The sequence below is a fragment of the Abrus precatorius genome, unplaced genomic scaffold (genome assembly GCF_003935025.1).
Source record: "Abrus precatorius isolate BTA unplaced genomic scaffold, Abrus_2018 Scaffold2, whole genome shotgun sequence".
In the NCBI taxonomy this organism is placed as follows: Eukaryota; Viridiplantae; Streptophyta; class Magnoliopsida; order Fabales; family Fabaceae; genus Abrus; species Abrus precatorius.
In genome coordinates, this window is record NW_020874362.1 from 4,456,532 (window position 1) to 4,476,808 (window position 20,277).

Here is a 20,277-nt window from a genome sequence, read left to right on the forward strand (position 1 = left end):
TTTTAAAAATATATTATTTTGATTTTTTAGTTTGTATAATATTGAACATAATAAAAAGTTATATATAATAAATTTTTATTAAAAATATTAATATTTAATAATATTATATATATTGAATTACGTTAATTTTTTATAGAAATGTGCAATACTGTACAAATTAAAAATTTAATATTATTATACATTTATATTATGTTACATAATTTTTTTTTTAAAAAAACACAAAATCTAACACAGCATTTAATCAAAACTTCTATGCTTGGGATAAACATGGAATGAGGTTCGCTCTGGTCTGTAGCATTAATTACAGACACACGTGATCCTATGGTTGTGGTAGGAAAACTTATCGAGTACTCGGAAGCATGTGATTCAGCCACATCTTATGTTAAAATTTTATAATTTAGAAAAAATGTGGTTGTGGTTGGTAATATTTTTTATTTATTTTATTTAATTACATAGAGTTACTATTTTTTTTTTTTATTTTCAAATTCTGATGAAACCTAAAAATGTATGATACAATCTGACAGATTCTTCTTTTTCTATGTCTTGTTATGTAATTTTAAAATTTTTCTTTTTCTATATATTAAACCACGGTCTACAATTTTCTCAGCTGAAACTCGCACACAGAGAAAGGATAGAAAGAGAGAATGACACCTTCTTATTGTGTGAAGGAGAGAAAACCATGCCTGAGATGGGTTGAGATATACTTCAAAGACTGTCTTTGCAATTTGAAAGATGACATCTCATTCGGTTTAGGGCTCACAAGTCTAGTATTTTGGGGAGTAGCTGAAATTCCTCAAATAATCACTATTTTTCGTACCAAGTCAAGCCATGGACTTTCTCTGCTCTTTCTCCTCGCTTGGGTTGCTGGGTTAGTCAACTTTCCTAATTTTCGTTTTCCATATTCATTATTTTAGAAACAGCATAACCAACTTTTTCTTGTGATGAACTTTTTCCAGAACATGCTTAGAGTGTATATGTATAATGGATGATGTATGTATTATGTTAAAGAAAAAAAGAATAGGGTGATAAAGAATATTAAATGCACCATTGTTTTTAATATGCGGCTAATGTAGCATAATAATAATTTAAATAATATTTTTTATTCAAAACTGTAAAATATAATATTAAATATTTTAATTCTAAATAAAAAATTATATTTTTAAAATATTTATTTAATGTTTATTAAAAATAGTTAAATGAATAATGATATCATTAAGGAGTCTACAAATTAGAAATATTTTTTTACCAGTTAGTTTTGAACAAAATCTTTTGGATTACAATCTCTGAAAGAGGCACTAACTAGCTTAATCAATTGTCAGTTATGATTTGTTAAAAATGTTTTGGTTTTGATGCAGGGATATATGCAATTTAGTGGGTTGCCTTCTTGAACCGGCAACGGTGAGTGGTTCTGAACCACAAGAACTATAATATTTGTTTGGTTGTGTGTTTGTGTAAGAGCCCCTGGTATTCAATTGGGAGGCATTGGTCTCTCTGTTATCATGATATTCTTTATCATCCACAAAGTACTGTTCTTCATCATTCTTTCATATTTTTTTGTATTTAAATGTTATAAATCTACATATGTTAATAATTATAACCTTTATTTTGAGTTCATGTTTATAGATGTTTTAAGATGAATCCATATACACACTTCACGTGTGACTGTGGACTTACTTTTTTCTCCTTTGTGGCTTTTGTTTTTCTTGCAATTTGGGGATCGGTGGATCGAGTGCAGTTGCCGACTCAGTATTACACAGCTCTGGTAATCAATTGAAAATGTCTAGTTTTGTTAATTCCTGTTTTTGGTTCTTAAGTACTTTATTAATCAATTTCTATCATTCATGATCTTTGAATCCTTATATTAAAAACACTTTATTATCAATCATTTTATTTTATTATATTCATTATTCAATTCCCTTTTATCGATTTTTGAAAACAAAGAATCCATGACAGAATCGAAAAATGTGCTGATTTGGTTAAAAGCATTGGGAATATCTGATAGGATCCAAGGTTGGCAATTTAGGGGGGACGCGTGTCAGGTATTTGGTCCCAAGCCAAAATTTGCTGGCTAAACTTGGTGGGGAGTGGTGGCACCCAGCCTTCACATTCATTACAAATATTGTCATTGTCTCTTCTTTTCTTTATTTATGATACTATTTAATATGCCCCCAGCATCCTAAGAGAGATTGGTATAATAATAATAATAATAATAATAATGTGATACTAATATCATGTGATAAAAATAAAGAAATAAAAAGATGAAGAGTATTAAATAGATGATTACACTGTTAAAGTATTTAGAATTTAAAGTTACATTTTATAAGATGTAATAAAAGATATAAAAGAATCATGTCAAAGTATGGGGTCTGACTGGTAAGAAATCTATAGGTAGCGAGTACTTAAATGATTAGTGTGTAATACCTTCCTCTTGATCAGAGGTCAAAGATTATACATATATGCTGGCATTCTAATGCAGCGGATTCAAATCAACTTGGTTGATTGTCAATGGGACAAATCAAGTAATTGGAGAAGAGAAATTTTATTTCTTATGAATTTTTTTACAATATTTACAGATAGGAATTGAAAAAAAAAAGAATAAAATAGAATATAATATAAAATAAATAAGTAATGTGATAAAAAAAATAAATTATAAAACCCTACAAAATATTATAAAATTGAATAACTCGTCATCAAACAAAAACCATTATGGGTACGAGGTTGGTAGCAGAAGCCAAGCATGTCAACTCAACTTTTCCTTTTTTGTTATTGGAGAGAAAAATTGGAGATTGAGAGGAGATGCAAGAATTTGTAGAGAAGATTCGAACTCAGTCCCAGCCGGTCACCTCACTTATCCCTTTCAAAAAAAAAAAATTACAATAATTAAATAATATTAAATTGATAAAACAAGTGTTTAGATTTGAATAATTAGTTTAATAAATTCTTGTTACAATATATTAGAAAAGTAAAAAAGTGCAATTTATTTAAAAAAATTGTTGGATTAAAAAATCATTTTAATAACTGCAACATATTTTTAAGTGACTAAAATAATATATGCATTATTAAGAGTGAGAATATGAGAAGTCTTTTATCAGTTTGGCAATAGGGTAGCTCAAAGTACTTTTATAAATAAAAAACTTATTAATTAAAAAGATCAGACTTTAAGTCATCTAAATTTTTTTTTAAACTTTATAATAATAATAATAATATAAATTTTAAGATTATACATTTATTTTAATTAAAATACACTAATAGTATACTTTTTTAAACTTACACTCAATCATAAACAAATGTTATTAAAAATTATTGACTTTTATAATAATTAAATTAAAAGTTTTAACTGTGATGACTTTTGATTGGTTAATAGCATAAAATTTTTACATTAATAATATAATAAAATTAAATTACTGATTTAAATATATATGTTGATTTATATATAAAATTCCTTAAGCTAATTAGAGGTAAGTTTTTTTAACGATTTAAAGACTTCATTACATACAAGATTTTAAATAGAAACCCAAATTAAGTGAAACTTTTATATAGGTTAAATTAAGCTTTAAAAATGAACTAAAAAATAAATCTTAAATTTAAGAGTAAAAGTCAATTCAATTAATGCAAAATCCTGTACGGCTCTATATATTTTCCCTCATAGGCACTATCATTAGACTCACCCCATAATCAGCTATAGCTTGTAGTTATGTTTCATCATTATTATTTCTTTTAACCTACGAGAATAGCAAGCATGCTCTTTTTAATGAGCAATCTACGTTGTAATTAACAGCTTTACACAGCCACGACGATCATATTAGTTGTGCAAATCATATATTATGACTACATCTACATATGGTACAGACATCGTCGGAAGGTTAACAACAAACGGGTACATTTCCAATTTCCTAGATTCCTTCTAATTAATCAAATATGAAATTCACGCACTTTTATTTTTCTTTCTCTCAAATTAATTAAAATCAAGTTTTCCCCTAACCAAAGAAGTGAACGAACAGGGTCAATTGTCCTACAGGATTATGAAGAGGAGAAAAAACCGTTGAAACCGCCGAAACCAAGTGACAAGTCAGGGATTCCAATACCAAAAGGCACACCCAAAACAGCACCTAGACGAGAGTACTTTTATATGTAAGCCATATGGTTTCTTCCATTATGTGACTGCTCTCTGACCATTTAGTTTGAATTTTAATTTTTTTCAATTTCATGGAGGACAGTTTTTATGATTAATTTTAAATAATTATAAATGGAAAGTTTGTAATAAAAAAATTATTTATTATATAATATACAAAAGAGTAAAAAAAAGAATTTCACTCTTAAATTTTTAAATTAATTATGCAGGTCAGCACGATCATTGGCTGGGAGTGGCACTCCACCCTGGGGTACCTACATAAGAGCTGCTAAGAGTGGCCCTTCAGCCATGGAATTATTGAAGGATGACTCTTCTTCCGAGGATGAAGCATCTCCAGCTTCCTCTGGAACTTCTGCAACCCAGCCTAGACCCATCCCTCGATCTGTGGCTGTGAGTTTTCCAAGTTTTTACGTGCTCCCAACTTAGATTATACAATTGGTCTTGCATTTATAAAATAGGAAGAGGGTTGTTAAAATAAAATAGCGGAAGAAAGAAAAATTGAAGCTCTACTAAATAATTTGGTATAAATTATACAAAGAAAAACAAAGTTATTACGACTAATTACTTCTATTGCGCTTGTGATCAGCATAAGCTAACCCTTAATCAACAAGTCTTTTCCTTGCACGGTAATGATTATTTCTAATAGTTTTGCACATTTGTTTCTTCACCTCCTTACACTAATATACTACTCTGTTTTCCATATACTGTGACACTGTCTCAGGGAAGTTATGGAACATTTCTTGCAGCGACCGTTAATTTGCCTCTTAACGGTAATGCTTTGGGAGCAGAATACGTTGGATTTAGTGAAAGGAAGCTTTTGCAGGTGGGACTAGCCAGTGGTGCTGGTTTAATTTTGCATTGCATAATAGCACTTGCTGCTAACAACTAATGCTTATCACAGGAGTACGAGAAACATAGTACATTTGGTCAATGGTTGGGATGGCTCATGGCTGCTATCTATATAGGTGGTCGGCTTCCTCAAATATGGATGAATGTAAGTGTCATTTTTTTATTTAATTTTCAGGTTTTTATTATTCTTTTAATGTGCTTTCTCATTGCTGATATGCTTTCGTGTCCTCAATTATTGATCAGATTAAAAGAGGCAGTGTCGAGGTAACACTCAGTTTATAAACATTTCCAGCCTTCGAATATGAATTACAACATGTGCAAATATTAGATATTAATTTCTACTGATTTGTGTGTGCTTTTGTGTCACACTAGGGCTTGAATCCTTTCATGTTTATCTTTGCATTGATCGCTAATGCCACTTACGTGGGAAGGTTCCAACCTCCACCCCTTGTACATAAAATTGCATCAAATTATACTTAAAATTAACTAAAATTAATCCATAATTCTAACACGTCTTGATGCAGCATTCTTGTAAGAACAACGGAATTAGAAAGCATCAAAGCCAACATGCCATGGCTGTTGGATGCCGCATTTTGCGTGGCATTGGACCTTTTTGTATCCTATACATGCAGTTCATGATGTGGATAATTATTTTTGATTCGGGTTATCTTACTAACTATATGGTAAATTGTGAAGGATTATGCATAACCGAAACCTTAACAATATATAACAGATAATATTGCAGTACATCTACTATAGATACTTTCGAAGGAGAGAAGCAAGTGATCATGATGGAGACTACGAAGAATCGAGAAAAGCTGCTGCATTTTGATTTGTGTAGTTGTGCTGCAACCGATTGATGTTGAATTGAAAATTTAATGTGCACCTTCCCAAAATTGAGCTACTATTATTCTTATGTTACACTAAGAAGGGTGTATTTTGATATCATACAGGGATCATGTGAAGTCAGAGCACCAGCAGAATATGTTTAGTTGTTGACGACATGATAGTGGCTGCTCTAAAAATTGATGTGTTGATCCAATCACTGATCTTAAATTTCAATAGGACAAGTTTTGGAGAAAGCGTGTCTTTATTTATTTTTATTTTTACTGTATCGTATATAACTTCAACAAATAATAATCACGAAAGAAAATAGAGATAAATTAAATTAAATCACTTCATATCATGCAATAATTCAATGCCATAGACATTTCATTGTCGTCAATTCGAAAAAGACGTATCTTTTAGTAAGGGCTGGGCATCGGACAAGTTTGGGTGGGTTGCGACTTCAAAATTCAAAACTGAAGGAAATTCAAACTAGTTTTGCCATTGATAAATATTATCGAGAGGAAGTTGCACCCCTGAAGGACAAAATTTCCGAAAGGTGATGGCGGGAGTGGCAAAAAGTTGAGAATAGAAGCAGTGATTGTTGCTCCTTCTAGGGAGCTGGGATGCAGATGGTGAGGGAATTTGAGAAGGTACTAGGAATGGATAACAAGAAAGTGGTTTAGCAGCTTGTGGGAGGTGCAAACTGATCCAGTCAGGAAAAAGTTCTCAAGAAGAATAAGCTTGCCTTTGTTGTTGACACGTCTAGTAGGATAATAGAGCTCAGTGCAAATCTTAATTATACAGTTTTATTATTGAAACTCAAGCTCAAGACCTTGTTTTACAACTTTATTATTGAAGTTTAAGTATACAAAAATTGTATTTATAATACTTCAGTTAGATTCAAATTTCCATAGATTTAAAAATATTAACTCGAAGTCGACCGAATTAATCTTCTTTTAACTGATTTTTTCAATTAATCAATACATTATGTATTCAAATTAATCTTAAACTTATTTTTTATTTATCAGATTCATCAGATTTAGTCTGTTAGATTTTTTCATCCGCCCTTATTTTTCACATCTTTCGCACAATTTTAATTTACATTCTTTAATAACTCAAAACTTTTTACATTTTCTTACTTTTATTTTTATTTTCATCTTCTAACACATGATTACATGGTGTTTATTGAACCTAAAGGCATCTTTGATCGTATTTTCTGTTGCATTTTGACCATGTGAAGTGCTTGCAAAATTAGATTCAAGGAAGTCTCGTGTACAATTTTTTTTTCTTAAATGCTCATACATCTTATCCCTAAATAACCATTATTTAAACTTGCATGTAAATCAAGAGCAAATAAGTCTTCCTTCAATAGACTTGGGCATTATTAATTGCAAAGTTAAAAAAATGATTTACTTCCCTTAATATAATATAGCATGTTACGAGTTATATATACTAATTTAAGATTTATTCATATATAATATTTATGCATGTAGAAATAACTAAAGAGATGATGAGATTGTTTGAGAAGTGATTAGATATAATTAAAACGTTTCTTTTAATTGTCAAGATATCATAATAACAATCAACCATTTTTCAATAATAATATTTTAAAAAAGAATATAGTTGCATAAGCCTCGTTAAAGGAATAAGAATCTTAAAAAAATAAACAAAGAACTTCACTTAATCGAGTCCCATAGATTTTGTGGCTGAACGTGGAGTATGGTGATAATTTTATGTCTATGGCTCGGGCATATTGTAAAATAAGCATCTTAAATAACAAGTTTACGTTGTTGGAAGGAATAGTGAAGGTCAATCTAGAATGATTCTTTTTCAGTTTATTGAAGTTTTTGACACTTTTACACATACATGGTCATAAGTACTTATTGTGCCTATTATAGACAAGTAAATCAAGGTTGGTAAAAGATTATTGCACCGCTCTTGATTTGTTCGGCAATAAATGAATTGAATTTACTCTTAATAAGCTGAAGGAAATCATGATGATCAATAAAATTAAAATGTCAACTATTACATCTATTTAAAGTAAGGTGCAGGAAAAGTTTTGTTGCCACTGTTACTAGACTTTTTTTTTGGTAGAACATGATCATGGTAAATTCATTAGGCTAGAAATGAGATTTTGGAGCGCTAACTTAGACAGTAGTTAGTAAAAATTGTTTTGTAACTATATATTTAGAAAGCGATTCTCTACTAATCGCTCTTAGATCTATACTTCTGAGAGCAGTTTTCTATTAACCGCTCTCTAAAGTCACACATTGGAGAGCGATTAAGAAAGAACCGCTCTCTAAAGTCTTTAAAGTTGTTTATAAATAAAACACGCTCAACACATTTCTTCTTCTTAGCTAACAAAGTTAGTCTCTTTTACTGTAAGTTCTATTCGTTTTCTCTGTTCTCTTATGTTCTTTTTATCTTTTTCTGTTAGCCTGCTCTCTTCTTCTTCTCTCACTAACAAATTAATTTTTTTTCCACATCTGTAGGTACCTCTTCATTCTCTGTTAGCTTGCTCTTTTCATCTTTTCTACGCTAACAATTTGTTTTTCTTTCATATTTATAGGTACATCTTCATTCTTTGTTAGCTTGTTCTTTTCATATTTTCTGCGCTAACAAATTAGTTTTTTTTTCACATCTATAGATATTTCTTCATTCTCTCTTTCTTTCTTCTTCTCTTTGTTAATGGTGAATCATTCATTCTCTCTTTCTTTCTTTTCTCTCTCTATTAACGTTAAAAATTATTCTACTAATTTGTTTTTTTTTTTTCTGTTTGGTTCATACAGATATAGACTGTTTGGTTAACACCAAACGTATAAACTCAAGATTCAATTTTAATTTGTGATAAAAATGAAGAAAACTCACAAAGAAATCAATTCCAAATTTTAATTTAAACTAATTTCAAATTTCAGATTCACAGTCTACATTTATACATTGGAGAGCGGTTCCACGTGAAACCGCTCTCTAATCTTACACCTATACTTTGGATAGTGGTTGTTTAACCGCTCTCTTAAATATAATTGATATCCATGTCGCACAGGTATCAAAAGTAACTAGATTCCTCATAGATCAAATGAGTATTTTGGTTTTTTAATTTTATTTTTATATTTATTTTATCTTCTAACTCTTTTTATATTTTCTTTTAGACTTCCAATTAAAATGTAATCAAATAATTTATATCTATTAATTATATTTAACTCCATTAATTACTATTTTTATCTTTTCTTTACTATAATAATTGTCTTGACATCATTATCTTTTTTTTCTTTTTCTATTTGATTAATGCAGCTCAACATAGTTATTTGAAAGTGACTTATTTTATTGATATTAAAAATTAGTTAATCAATTTTCAATTTTAAAAAATTAAATTAAAACAAAAAAAAAATCAAATGACTAATAAAACTTATAAAAATAAATAGAAAAATAAAATAAAATAAAATTAAAAGATTAAAATACAAAGTGTCTTATTTGTATATACAATCTCAACTAGGTATCTACAATTCTAGACTTGTTTGTTTGATGAGTTAGATATTTTAAATCTTAAAACTTAATCTCCATGAATTCTTCTTTTATTATTGATGGTGATGGATTTATAACATTAAAATTATATTTGAATATATTTTATTCATCATATTTTAGTTAAATTTTTATTTAATGTCTTGAAATGATATTTTTTTATTTTAGTTAATAATTTTCACAAACTTTTGTTTTTAGTTTTAATTGCTAATATGATCCACTAAAATATTATTAAATATCAACTAGATAGATAAAAATAATAATTTACTTAAATATGTGGACCAAAATAAAAAAAATCATTTAAAGAGAAAAAATTAAAAATATATAAAATATAGTACTAAAAACATACTTAAACCTTAAAATTATCTTGTGAATCAAAACACATTGGAATCAATAAATGAGGCAATAAAAGTAATATTTAATAGCATTTATATAATTTTTCTCACTTCAACTTAAGAATTTTTTTTTTTGTGGATTGATTCTCTTAAATACTATGATGTGCATTGACCCTTCAATATTTTAAATAATTTAAATTTTATTTATTTATTAGAGATCTCATCGATCATATTTTGAAACACATGATAGTGTTGTAATAAAAATGACTTAAAAATTAAATCATGAGATCTACAAGAGAATAAAGAAGAGAACATTGACCTTTTGCTATAAAAGATATTATTTCTAAAAAAATATATTAAGAGAAATATTAATGAAAGGTGTATTTCATTAAGAAAAACACATTTCAAGTCTATACCTACATAACATTAATATAATTGAAACCTAACACCACAATAAACAAAATAATAATAAAAAAGTTGCATAGTTAAGCGACATAATGTGTGGTACAATCACTTGCATCTACCTAAGCGCAACTCTAAATCAACTTCTCCATTAACACTAGCATTCATAGAAGTGTTTTCATCACCTATCTGCATTTGGGACCCATACATGTTGGTCTTAGTGTTGCTACTAGCTTCTCCATTTGACGGGACCAAAAAGAAAGAAGTTTCCTCTAGAAAAAGCATGAGGGTTTGTTGAGGCTTATTGTCAATCATAGGCATGACATTAGAGAGAGATGCACTCATCTTGTCTGTAGGAATAAGGCTATTTGCAAAGAAAGTTTGTTTCCTTGTACAATAGTCCTCAGGGTGTGTGTATGGTAGGTTTGTGAAGAAGCTAGTAGCATAACTTTGAATTTCTTGTTCTGTTTTGTTTGGTAAAAAGTGTTTAGCAATTTCACTCCAATGCCCTTTTCCATACTTGAGGATTCCCCTTAGAAGTAACCTAAGATCAAAATAAAATATATATAATAAATTAATGTTGTAGAAAATTAAAAAAGTAGTTACAAAAATACCAAATAATGATAATTATTAAATGTTGATTTCCTTTACCACTATTCTTTACTTTCATCATAAAAGTGAAAAAAAAAAGTGGAGTAAAAATTTATTAAAAATTAATTAGATTAAGCTTTGAAGGACACAAACTCATGCTCTGTTTGAGTCCAAAGCTCATTGAGACTAGCTCCCTGTGGAAATAGGTATGTGTTTGATTCAGGTATAGGTGTAGGTACAGTAGCAATCCTTTCACCATGAACGCCTAGTTGAAACCTAGAAGCAATATGAGAAGGCTCATAGGTATATTTCGAGGATGGCCATGGAGTAGTTTGTTGCTGGCTACGGCGATGTGAGTTGGATTTTGCACAAGCCCTTGAGGATATAGGATTTTTCTCAAATTGATCTTTTTTAACAGAAACATCAATTTTTGTTGCATTAGATGCCCTACGTGGTGATGGAAGTGCATCTCTAAGATCAATTATTTCAACCATCATTGTTGAATAAATTATAAAGAGAGGGAGAGAGGGAGAGAGAATAGCTAAGTGTTGAAAGATGGAATTGCTTGCTCTTATTTTATAGGTTCGAAGGCTACTTTACATTTAATAAAATATGTAAAAAAATTTATCAATTACATTTTTTTTAAATACTTCTACCTATCCAAAATGCCTAATGCCCACACCTTTTTTATTATATAGTTTAAAAACTAATAATATAATAATACTGCAAATATTATTACATACAAAAATTTGAATATATTCGACAATAAAGAGTATATCCTTACTTGGAGTTGATAGAAACTATTTATTAAAACTATCAATATAAAAGGCATATTTTAAAATCTTATTTAGTTAAGAGAAATCTTAGTTTTACTTGATTTGAAAATTCTTTAAATTTTTAAGGGATGATATATTAATAAATTGAAAGTAATTATAATAAGAAAAAAAATAAAAAGTGATAAAAATAAAGCTTAAATGAACTAGGATAAATAGTGAAATCAATGTTGTAAAGAATTAAAAATGGGTACATCATTTTCTTTTTACTTCCACTACTTTATGCATCACCATTATCATTACAATCAATTTGAGTATTTCATACAAAGTAAATTTTTATGCCTTTTATTATTTTTCATAACTACTCTCCTCTTTGTCGACATAGCTTTTGTCAATGAGATTGAAAGTTTCATGTTCTATACAAAATTAACTTATTGTCACAAGTGAATTATTTTTTAATCACCAAACCACACTAAAGTTAATTGAATTATGAAATGTTTCTTAATTCATTTATAAATTTATTTATTTTGATGATGTTATTCATTTATTGGATGCTTGAGTCTCGGCAATGCTTTATGGTTGATGATGTTATCCATATTTATTAGCTTCCATAATCTCTTCAATTTTATGTTTTGATAAAGTTATTGATATTTAACCGTTACTTATGAATTTATTTATTTCGATGATAGTATTCATTTATTAGATGCCTGAGTCTCAGCAATGCTTTATGGTTGATGATGTTATCTATATTTATTAGTTTCCAGAATCTCTTCTACTATTATTACTACTGCTATGCTTTATGGTTAATGATGTTATCCATATTTATTAGTTTCCAAAATCTCTTTATTGCCATTGCTACTTGTCACAACAGGGGTCACGATGGGACGGTGACCGCATAGAGAAAAGAAAGAATTATAGAAAAGGGTTAGAATTAGTTTTTTGTAGCAAAAAAAAGGTGATGACAGCTAATCGCCACCCAAGTTTATTAAAGAAAATATTGAAAAAAATAAAAAAAAAATCTTTGAAACCAGATTTGGGCTCGAGAGTTGTTTATGTGTAAAGATAGTATTAATACCCTACAACGTTCATTGATTAAAACAATTACCTTCTTATTAATTGTGTAAAAATTATTTTAACTTTAAAAATATATATTTCACTCTAAAAGAAAATAATTAATATTTTTTTACTATTTTCAAATTTGCTTTTATTATTACATTTTTAGATTTATTTCAAATTTATACAATTTTTTAGAGATTTTAATTTTATTTTTTAAAATAGAAAAACACAATAAAAAAATGATTTGAATTAAAGGAATGAATTATTTATAAAAATGCTATTCTTTTTTTATTTTCGTATTATATAAATTTAAATAAAATATGACATAATTTTTTTTATTTCTTAAAGTAAAAATTTATTTTTTATATTTTCTCTTTTTAAATAAAGAACTAAAAAATTTAATTTGAATTTGGAAAGTGGATGATTTATAAAATTTTATTCTGTTTTTTATTTTCAGAATAAATAAATTTGAACAAAATTCAACTTATTTTTTTATTCTTTTCAGTAAATTTTTTTTTTTATAATTTTTTAAATAAAGAAACATAGTTAAAGAAAAAATAAATAATTTGAATTGATAGAGAGAATAAGTTACAGAATGTTATTACCCTCTCTTTTTTATATTAAAGAAAAACAATCTTAAAACATATTATTTTGATGTTTTATTTATTTATCTTTTTTTTAAATGAACACAATAATTTTATTTTTTTAGAATTATTTTGAATTACTTTTAGTTTAAAATTTTCTTAAAATATTTAGACCTAAAAATAATTAAAAAAATTTTAGACTTGACAGGTCAGGTTCCCACTCCTACGTATCTTCCATGTAGTTTCTTGGGTGACTAGATCTTTGGCTGTCACCCAAGGCTGACCTAAGCTCTTCAAGTGTTCCCCAAAATGGCAAAAATCTAAAAGTGTAAAAAGCTCTCAACCCTAATTTCTAAAAATCTATTTATAGTCAAGTAGGCGTCATTCATATTCTCAATCTCTTTTGCCTAAATACAGTGAACCACCTATCATGAGGGCTTTGTTGGTCACATATGGAGTTAGGTTAGGTTCAATTTTGATTAAGGAGGGTTAAAAGCTCAAGTGGGTTTTTTAAGAGAAGGGAGTTCTTTTGAGTGAGTGAATAACTAGAATGGAATGCATTAAATGATGTAGCAAATGAGATTCAAGCATTCTTTCACCATATTTTTCATTATTTTGACTTATGTGTAAATTCTTTTTCTAACAAAATGACTTGTTGTATTTTTCTTTTTCTTTTTCTTTCATTTCCATTCATTCATTTTTGTGATTTATTATACTTTGGTGATCATTCTTTTCTTCAAATTCAAGCATTTTTTCTTGACATGTATAATGCTCACCACCCCAAACTTAAGATTTTGCCTATCTTTAAGCAACAACAGTCATGATTAGCGCCCCAAACTTAGTTTCTTGCATTCACTTTTGATGCAACTCAAAAGAAATAGCTCTTTTAAGGTAAGAAAATTATTTTTGCAGATTAAGTTTGGCAAAAGAAGAAAATATGAAACAAGGAAAATTAGGTGCAAGGGTGGGTAGGTGTGTGCAAAGAAGGCCTCAATCATCTAGATAAAAAATTGCACAATGCATATTCAATTACTGAGCAAAATATGAGTGTAGGTTACCTTACAAGAAAATATGTTCAGTATGGTAGGAATGGTAAATATTTACAGAACAGAGAATGATTGTGAGTTGAATGGAGAGTGCAATTAGAATATGAAATTGGAAGTAAAAAACTGAACCAAATTGAAACACAAAGCTAATGGAAATATTTTTGTACTTTTATCTATTATTGTGCAGGAAAATTAGACTAAACACATATGAAACAGAGGCATAGAGATCACCCTCTTCATAGAAGATGGATTCACAATTCAATGGCAATTTCATGCTCCTCTTGATGGGACTGAGGGCATTTTCTACAGAAAGACATACAATAAGAGATATGGAAGCGAAAACGCGAATAACATATATATAAAAACATGGAGGCATAAAAGATTGTTCAAAATAAAAGAAGCTAACTGAAAGTAAAGCAAGAACATAAAAAATGATAATTGTGCAATAACTACATGGAAATGAGGAATAGTAGAATATATAGGGAAATGAGAAAAAAGAGTAACTAAAAGGCAATAACATAAAAATAAACTAAGGCTAGATGATGTCTGATTTGAGCTGGATGAAGATAGGGTGTTGTCTTCATCTTCGGCCTTTACTTCGGCTTCTTTTGAGGAGCTGGAGCTGTTGTTATCCTCATTTGCTTCCTGTGGTGCAGTAAGGGTGAAGGGTGGGAGGTCATTCTGGACTGTTGCTCTAAGGTAGGGAGCAGTGAAGGTAGGGGCATCATAAATCTGCTATGAGGTCATCCCTAACTTCTTCCTTATGTTCAGCATCATGGTCTCCATCAGAGTCATCATGGCCTTCTGGCCAGATTGTAGAGCATCCCGCCTTAAGGCAATCTGCCTCACCTGCTCTCCCATCTTCAGTGGAGTTCCCTTCCTGTACTCAGCAGGTAATGATAGTCCAAGGCCGGTGGTCTTCTTAGGCTTGAACAACTCCTTGACCATAGTTGTGGAGATGGAAGGAGCTGCCCTGACTCTCTACTAGTACTCACCAAAGTTGACCCTAACATATTGGCAAAGCATAGCAATAATGGATTAGAAACCCATGGAGTCTTGTTTTCTGTTCAATATATCCATGATGGCGTTACTATTGACATCGCCAACATAGATAGGCATCCTTGTGAGTATGGCATAAATAAGCTCTGCCTTCTTGACTGCAAGGATGGAGGAGTGGATGACAGCCATGAAGGAACTGAGAATAAAAACGCTCAAGACTTTGGCTGTAGGAAGAAGGTGCCTAGTTGTTAGGTTCTTGAGCTGCATCTTCATGTCAAACTCTCAGTTTTCTCCATCCTTGCAGATTGCTTGCAGGATAGGCTTGTAGTCCTTTTCTTCCATGTAGTTGAAGGTGGTAAAATCTAATTGACTAGCTGCCTTCTCTACAGCTGGGATATTCAGGATCCTCTAGATGTTGGTAGGTGTGAAATCAATTTCATTACCCTTCACCATATTGTGTCTGTGTGGGAGAGTGTTGCCCATAACTCTCATGGCAGTTGTATAGAACTCTTGGGTGATTTCCTTCCACCCATTTCCAGCACATGAGGTAAAAAGGTTCTAACCTCTCCTCTGAATCTTCTCCTTGGATTGAGGATAGGTACCTTCTTGAATTTCAAAATTCCTATTCTGTACTAATTGTCTTCTTAGGATATTGGCCTTGAAGTAATTTTTATGGGCCAATGATCAGAATCTAGGGTCATGTAGAGGCCTGGATAAAGAGGCACCAGCTATCCTGGCCCTTTTAGGTCTTGGGGTATTCTTCCTTGGAGTATTTACCATTTTTGTTGCAAAGAGAAAAAAGATCAATGAGTGAATTGTCTAGTTAAATTATGCATCAAAGGTGTACAATACACATTGTAGAGAAATTTAGAGAAAATTACTGCTACGAAGTAGGAAAATGCAAGTATAGTTATATGCAACAACAGGTATGCAGGTTCAAAATAGTGAAAAGGCAAATCCGATTAGTTACTATGAAGTGATGTAATGCCAAAATGGATACTGTGCTCAGTGATAGTGATGACCTCATGATGCAGTAGGATAAATTATTCATGCAGGAAAATAGGCACAGAACAACTGCAAAATTTCAAGTGACATGTTTAACTATGTGCAGATGATATCAGGCATGTGTGACAGCAATCATGCAAGGTTTATGTAAGGAAAATGCAGTGCAAAATGCTAACTATGGTGTAAAAGTGAATGCTATGGTAAAAGATAGTAACTACTATAGAATCTGGACCTGTCATGATAGTTATGCAACAGCAAGTCAAGTGTATACTATTGTAAGTGAACATGGTTACTTTGAAAGTGCAAGTCAACACTAATTTAGCAGCATAAATACATGAAAAATGCATGTCAAATACAAGATATACACAGCAGATTTTAGAAAGATCATGCAAGCTATATGTGATGCAGTACAAGGAAGTTGACTCAAGCAACTCACACACATGTAAAATTACCATTATAGGTAACAAAAGTGATTACTTCTAATCTGCAGAATTTTAACCAAGATGTGTATATGTGTGCAGTAATTATTCATATTAATTTCTAGCAACTTTAATGCATATTTTCATAGTTTGGCACATGGCAAGGTGGAAATACAATAATACAGTAATTTAAACATTCCACAACATTAATGAACTCCAAAAGAATGATCATGGTGCTAATGGTTCACATAAAGTAACTGTTGTCTCAGTTGATAGTGGCCACTCCAAAACAGGGTTGAGTTTAATGCAGTTTAAGTATAGGAAAAGGGATCATAGTATAGAGAAATCACTTTAGATATCAAAACAAACCTAGAATAGTAACTATTTCATCATAACGCACAAAGTAATCGCTATCACATATGAGGGTGGCTACCCTAGGGTTCGATCCTGATAAAATGCAGCAAATTACCCCAATTAAACATCCCAATCCCTTTCAATCATGTAGTCGTACCTTAAATGATAGATTCTACACAATAATTTCAATACAGGAAACCTAAATCAAAATTCCTAATTTGTGAAATGTTGAACCCTAGCGCAGAAAAAGGGAAATTGAAAAATTACCTAGATTGAAGTTCAAAATTGGTGTAGAAATGCCAAAATTGATGAACCTTAGCACATAATAGTGTAGGCGAGGGGATGGGTGCAGGGAGATTGGAGACGAGAGTGAGAGCAGGGAGATTGGAGACAAGAGTGAGGGTGCTCAGAGGATGGGAGTGAGGTTGAAAGTGGTTACTTTCTATATATATGCTATGGGCGTGGTCACTCTCAAAATCATAGTACACACACACAATGGATTTTTGCAAAATAGTGTTGCATGTGGCTACTATCAAATGTAAAAGTGGCAACTATAGGGGTGCCTATTAAATGCTTGATGGGCTTACGCGTAGCTACTTTCAGTTATGATAGTAGCTATGTGCATCACCTTATGCTTAAAATTTGCTTTGCGTAGCCACTATAGTAGACAATAATGGCAACTCCAGAGGGCGCTTGACTTGTGAAATTTTCCAGAGTGCTGCACGTAGCTACTATCAAAAGTGATAGTGTCTACGTGCACTCTTATTAACCCAAAATCTTTAAAAGTGACTACTATCAAATGCAAAAGTGAGAACTACAGAGAGTAGAGCCACATACCTTAGCTAGGAGTAACCACTATGACTTAGGGAAGTGGTTACTTTTTCATGATGAGCTTCAGTTTTCTTCCCTATAGTGACTTACCTGATGTTGTGGAGGTGATCACTCCCTTATGCACTTGGACTCCCTTGAATTTATGCATAGATTTGGTCCAAGATTTGTAATTTCCTGCTGTAAAAATTGAAATTATGTGGAAAATCATGTCAATTAACAAGTATAATGCAGAGTAAAAGGCTTGAGCAATAGAATTATGCAGTAATTCATCATTTAATACAGCTCAAATACAAGACTCTTATTGAATGCAGAAAAACAGCTAAAATTCTTAATCAATTTGTTAATTGTCTCTCACACAACGTTTCTTTAACGTCACTAGCTTGACGTATGAAGTAAATTACTCAAGACAAGGGTCGTGGTTGAAGTTCATGATAGGGATATATAAGTCAATCTCTTCAACCTCTTCCAAAGGGATTGAACTTTGTAGGAAATGCTTTAAATGGTGTCCGTTCACCGGGACTTTCCTCTTCTTCAAGTTCCTCTTATAAGTACAGAGCTCCTTCAATAATTTTTCATAACGAGGAATCTGTTTAATGGCATCCAGCAAGGGAATATTAATCTCCACCTTCTTGAAGATATCCAGCAACTCTTGGTCTATTTCTACTTTCTTTGATGAAGGAGCTATAGATGGGAAAGGAAGGGGAATCTACTGCTGCTGCACAGAATTATCTCGGACTCCCTCTTCACTTCTACTACCTTCACTGGCCTGCACTAGACAATTGGTCAATTCCTTGCCACTCCTCAAAGTAATAGCACTCATATTACCTTTTGAATTAACTACAGGCTGAGAAGGAAGTGCTCCAGACCCTTGCTGCTGTAAATTATTCACTGAGGTTGCCAGCTGCCCAATTTGGGTTTGTAAATCCTGAATGGTGGCTGAAATGTTCTGCTAAAACTGCAGACTTTGAGTGGTCATCTGACTCATCAACTTCTCCGAGGAAGGTCCACTGGTGGGCTGTGGAGGAGGCTGTTGTTGAGCTTGATTTTGCTGTGCAAGCTACTACTGTCTCAAGGGAGGGGGCAAGTACTTTGGCTGCTGCTGCTGTACAGGGTGGTGTATTGGCTGGTGGTATGAAGGATGTGCAGGCTGTTGTGGATAAACATACTTCTGCTGCTGTGGTTATGGACCATACCTCAGATTGGGATTATTTCTCCACCCTGGATTATATGTAGGGGAGAAATGATTATATTACTGCTGAGGCTGCTGCTTGTGGCTCTGATAAGGAGGATGTATGCCTGCCACCATATGAGAAGATTGTGCTGTCTCCTGCAGCTGAGGACAAGAATCCATATAATGGTCACCTGCACAAATGCCACATGTTTGCTGGATCTGTGGAACTGCCTGGCCCATGGCCAATTGCCTCACCAAGGAAGTTAATTCTGTAAGCTTATTTTCCAGCCTTTGGTTATCAACTGCAGCAACACTGCTTGTGGTTGCCTCATGTACAGCTCTGGTGGTTAGGTTTCTAGAACTGAATTGCTAAGAGTTTTCTGCCATGTTGGAGATCAAATATCTTGCAGCTGCTGGAGTTTTATCCATCAAGGCACCTTCACTGGCTGCATCAATCATGTTGCGCTCCATAGGCATCAACCCTTCATAAAAGTATTGAATTAATAGCTGCTCATTTATCTGATGATTTGGGCAGGTCGAACACAATTTGTTGAACCTCTCCCAGTACTAATATAAGCTCTCTCCTGGCAGCTATCTAATGTCACTAATTCTTTCCTTATTGCTGTTGTTCTGGATGCAGGGAAGAATTTCTCTAAGAATCTCCTCTTCATGTCGCTCCATGTAGAAATTGGTGTTGGCTGCAAGTACAGCTAATCCTTGGCCATATCATATAATGAGAATGGGAATGCCTTCATCTTCACAAAGTCCTCAGGCACATCCACTGGCCACATGGTGGAACAAACTACATGAAACTCTATCAAGTGCTTATGTGGATCCTCCCCTGCAAGACCATGAAATTTAGGAGGTAAATAAATAAGACCAGACTTCAGTTCATAACTTGCTACTCCCTCTTGTAATTGTGGTATCTGAATGCACAACGGCTGGTGGCCAACATCAGGGGCAGCAAGCTCCTTCAAGGTTTTCTCATAGTTGTTTGTCATGTTGTTTGACTCTGAAGTAAACTGACTATGAATAGTGTTGTGCTCTTTCTTCAATTTCAAAAGCCTCAATCTTGTTCTCTCAATCTCAGGGTCAAATGAATGCAGTATGCCTGGATTAGATCTGGTCATGCAAGGTTAGAATAACAAAGAACAACACATAATTCCTGAGTGGACAGAATCAGTCAACAAAGCAAGTACCATCAAAATGCAAGATATGATTGAAGTAAGACCTTGATAAATCTCTATATACTATAATATGACACCACAAAAATTTTCAGAATTTTTTGAATTGATTTGAAATGGAAACTAGAAGCCCAAAATCAAGAAAAATAGGTCAATAAATGCTAAAAATAAAATTTTTTAGAAAACATGCAATTTTTGA

The 20,277-nt window shown here is 31.6% G+C and overlaps 2 protein-coding genes across 6 annotated transcripts; one reads left to right on the forward strand and one right to left on the reverse strand.

Annotated features, from left to right (window-relative positions):
- Nucleotides 1-636: 636 nt before the first annotated feature.
- Nucleotides 637-6,054, forward strand: LOC113857929. 5 transcript variants are annotated; one of them, XM_027490246.1, is made up of 12 exons: nucleotides 637-868; nucleotides 1,356-1,398; nucleotides 1,736-1,762; nucleotides 3,779-3,877; nucleotides 4,016-4,131; nucleotides 4,342-4,522; nucleotides 4,854-4,955; nucleotides 5,034-5,126; nucleotides 5,225-5,245; nucleotides 5,354-5,412; nucleotides 5,506-5,596; nucleotides 5,715-6,054. In XM_027490246.1, the coding sequence occupies exons 1-12, from the start codon at nucleotides 645-647 to the stop codon at nucleotides 5,811-5,813; spliced, it is 1,155 nt and encodes a 384-aa protein (XP_027346047.1). In that variant the 5' UTR covers nucleotides 637-644; the 3' UTR covers nucleotides 5,814-6,054. The 5 variants fall into 5 exon arrangements, with proteins under 5 accessions (XP_027346047.1, XP_027346048.1, XP_027346050.1 ...); XM_027490247.1 differs by having other exon boundaries at nucleotides 4,019-4,131; XM_027490249.1 differs by having other exon boundaries at nucleotides 4,019-4,131; nucleotides 4,342-4,516.
- A 4,119-nt stretch (nucleotides 6,055-10,173) lies between these two features.
- LOC113859334 lies at nucleotides 10,174-11,153 on the reverse strand. Its single transcript, XM_027492139.1, has 2 exons — nucleotides 10,810-11,153; nucleotides 10,174-10,609 (listed from the first exon to the last, which is right to left on the reverse strand). The coding sequence occupies exons 1-2, from the start codon at nucleotides 11,151-11,153 to the stop codon at nucleotides 10,174-10,176; spliced, it is 780 nt and encodes a 259-aa protein (XP_027347940.1).
- Between the last annotated feature and the right edge of the window lie 9,124 nt (nucleotides 11,154-20,277).

What these genes read in the sequence shown, in the direction of transcription:
- LOC113857929 (XM_027490246.1), top strand. Translation starts at nt 645, where the DNA reads ATGACACCTTCTTATTGTGTGAAGGAGAGAAAACCATGCCTGAGATGG. An exon ending in CCATCCCTCGATCTGTGGCT is followed by an intron (nt 4,523 to 4,853) that starts GTGAGTTTTCCA and finishes ACACTGTCTCAG; the next exon opens with GGAAGTTATGGAACATTTCT. An exon ending in GCGTGGCATTGGACCTTTTT is followed by an intron (nt 5,597 to 5,714) that starts GTATCCTATACA and finishes AATATATAACAG; the next exon opens with ATAATATTGCAGTACATCTA.
- LOC113859334 (XM_027492139.1), bottom strand. Translation starts at nt 11,153, where the DNA reads ATGATGGTTGAAATAATTGATCTTAGAGATGCACTTCCATCACCACGT. An exon ending in TGGACTCAAACAGAGCATGA is followed by an intron (nt 10,610 to 10,809) that starts GTTTGTGTCCTT and finishes TTTTGATCTTAG; the next exon opens with GTTACTTCTAAGGGGAATCC.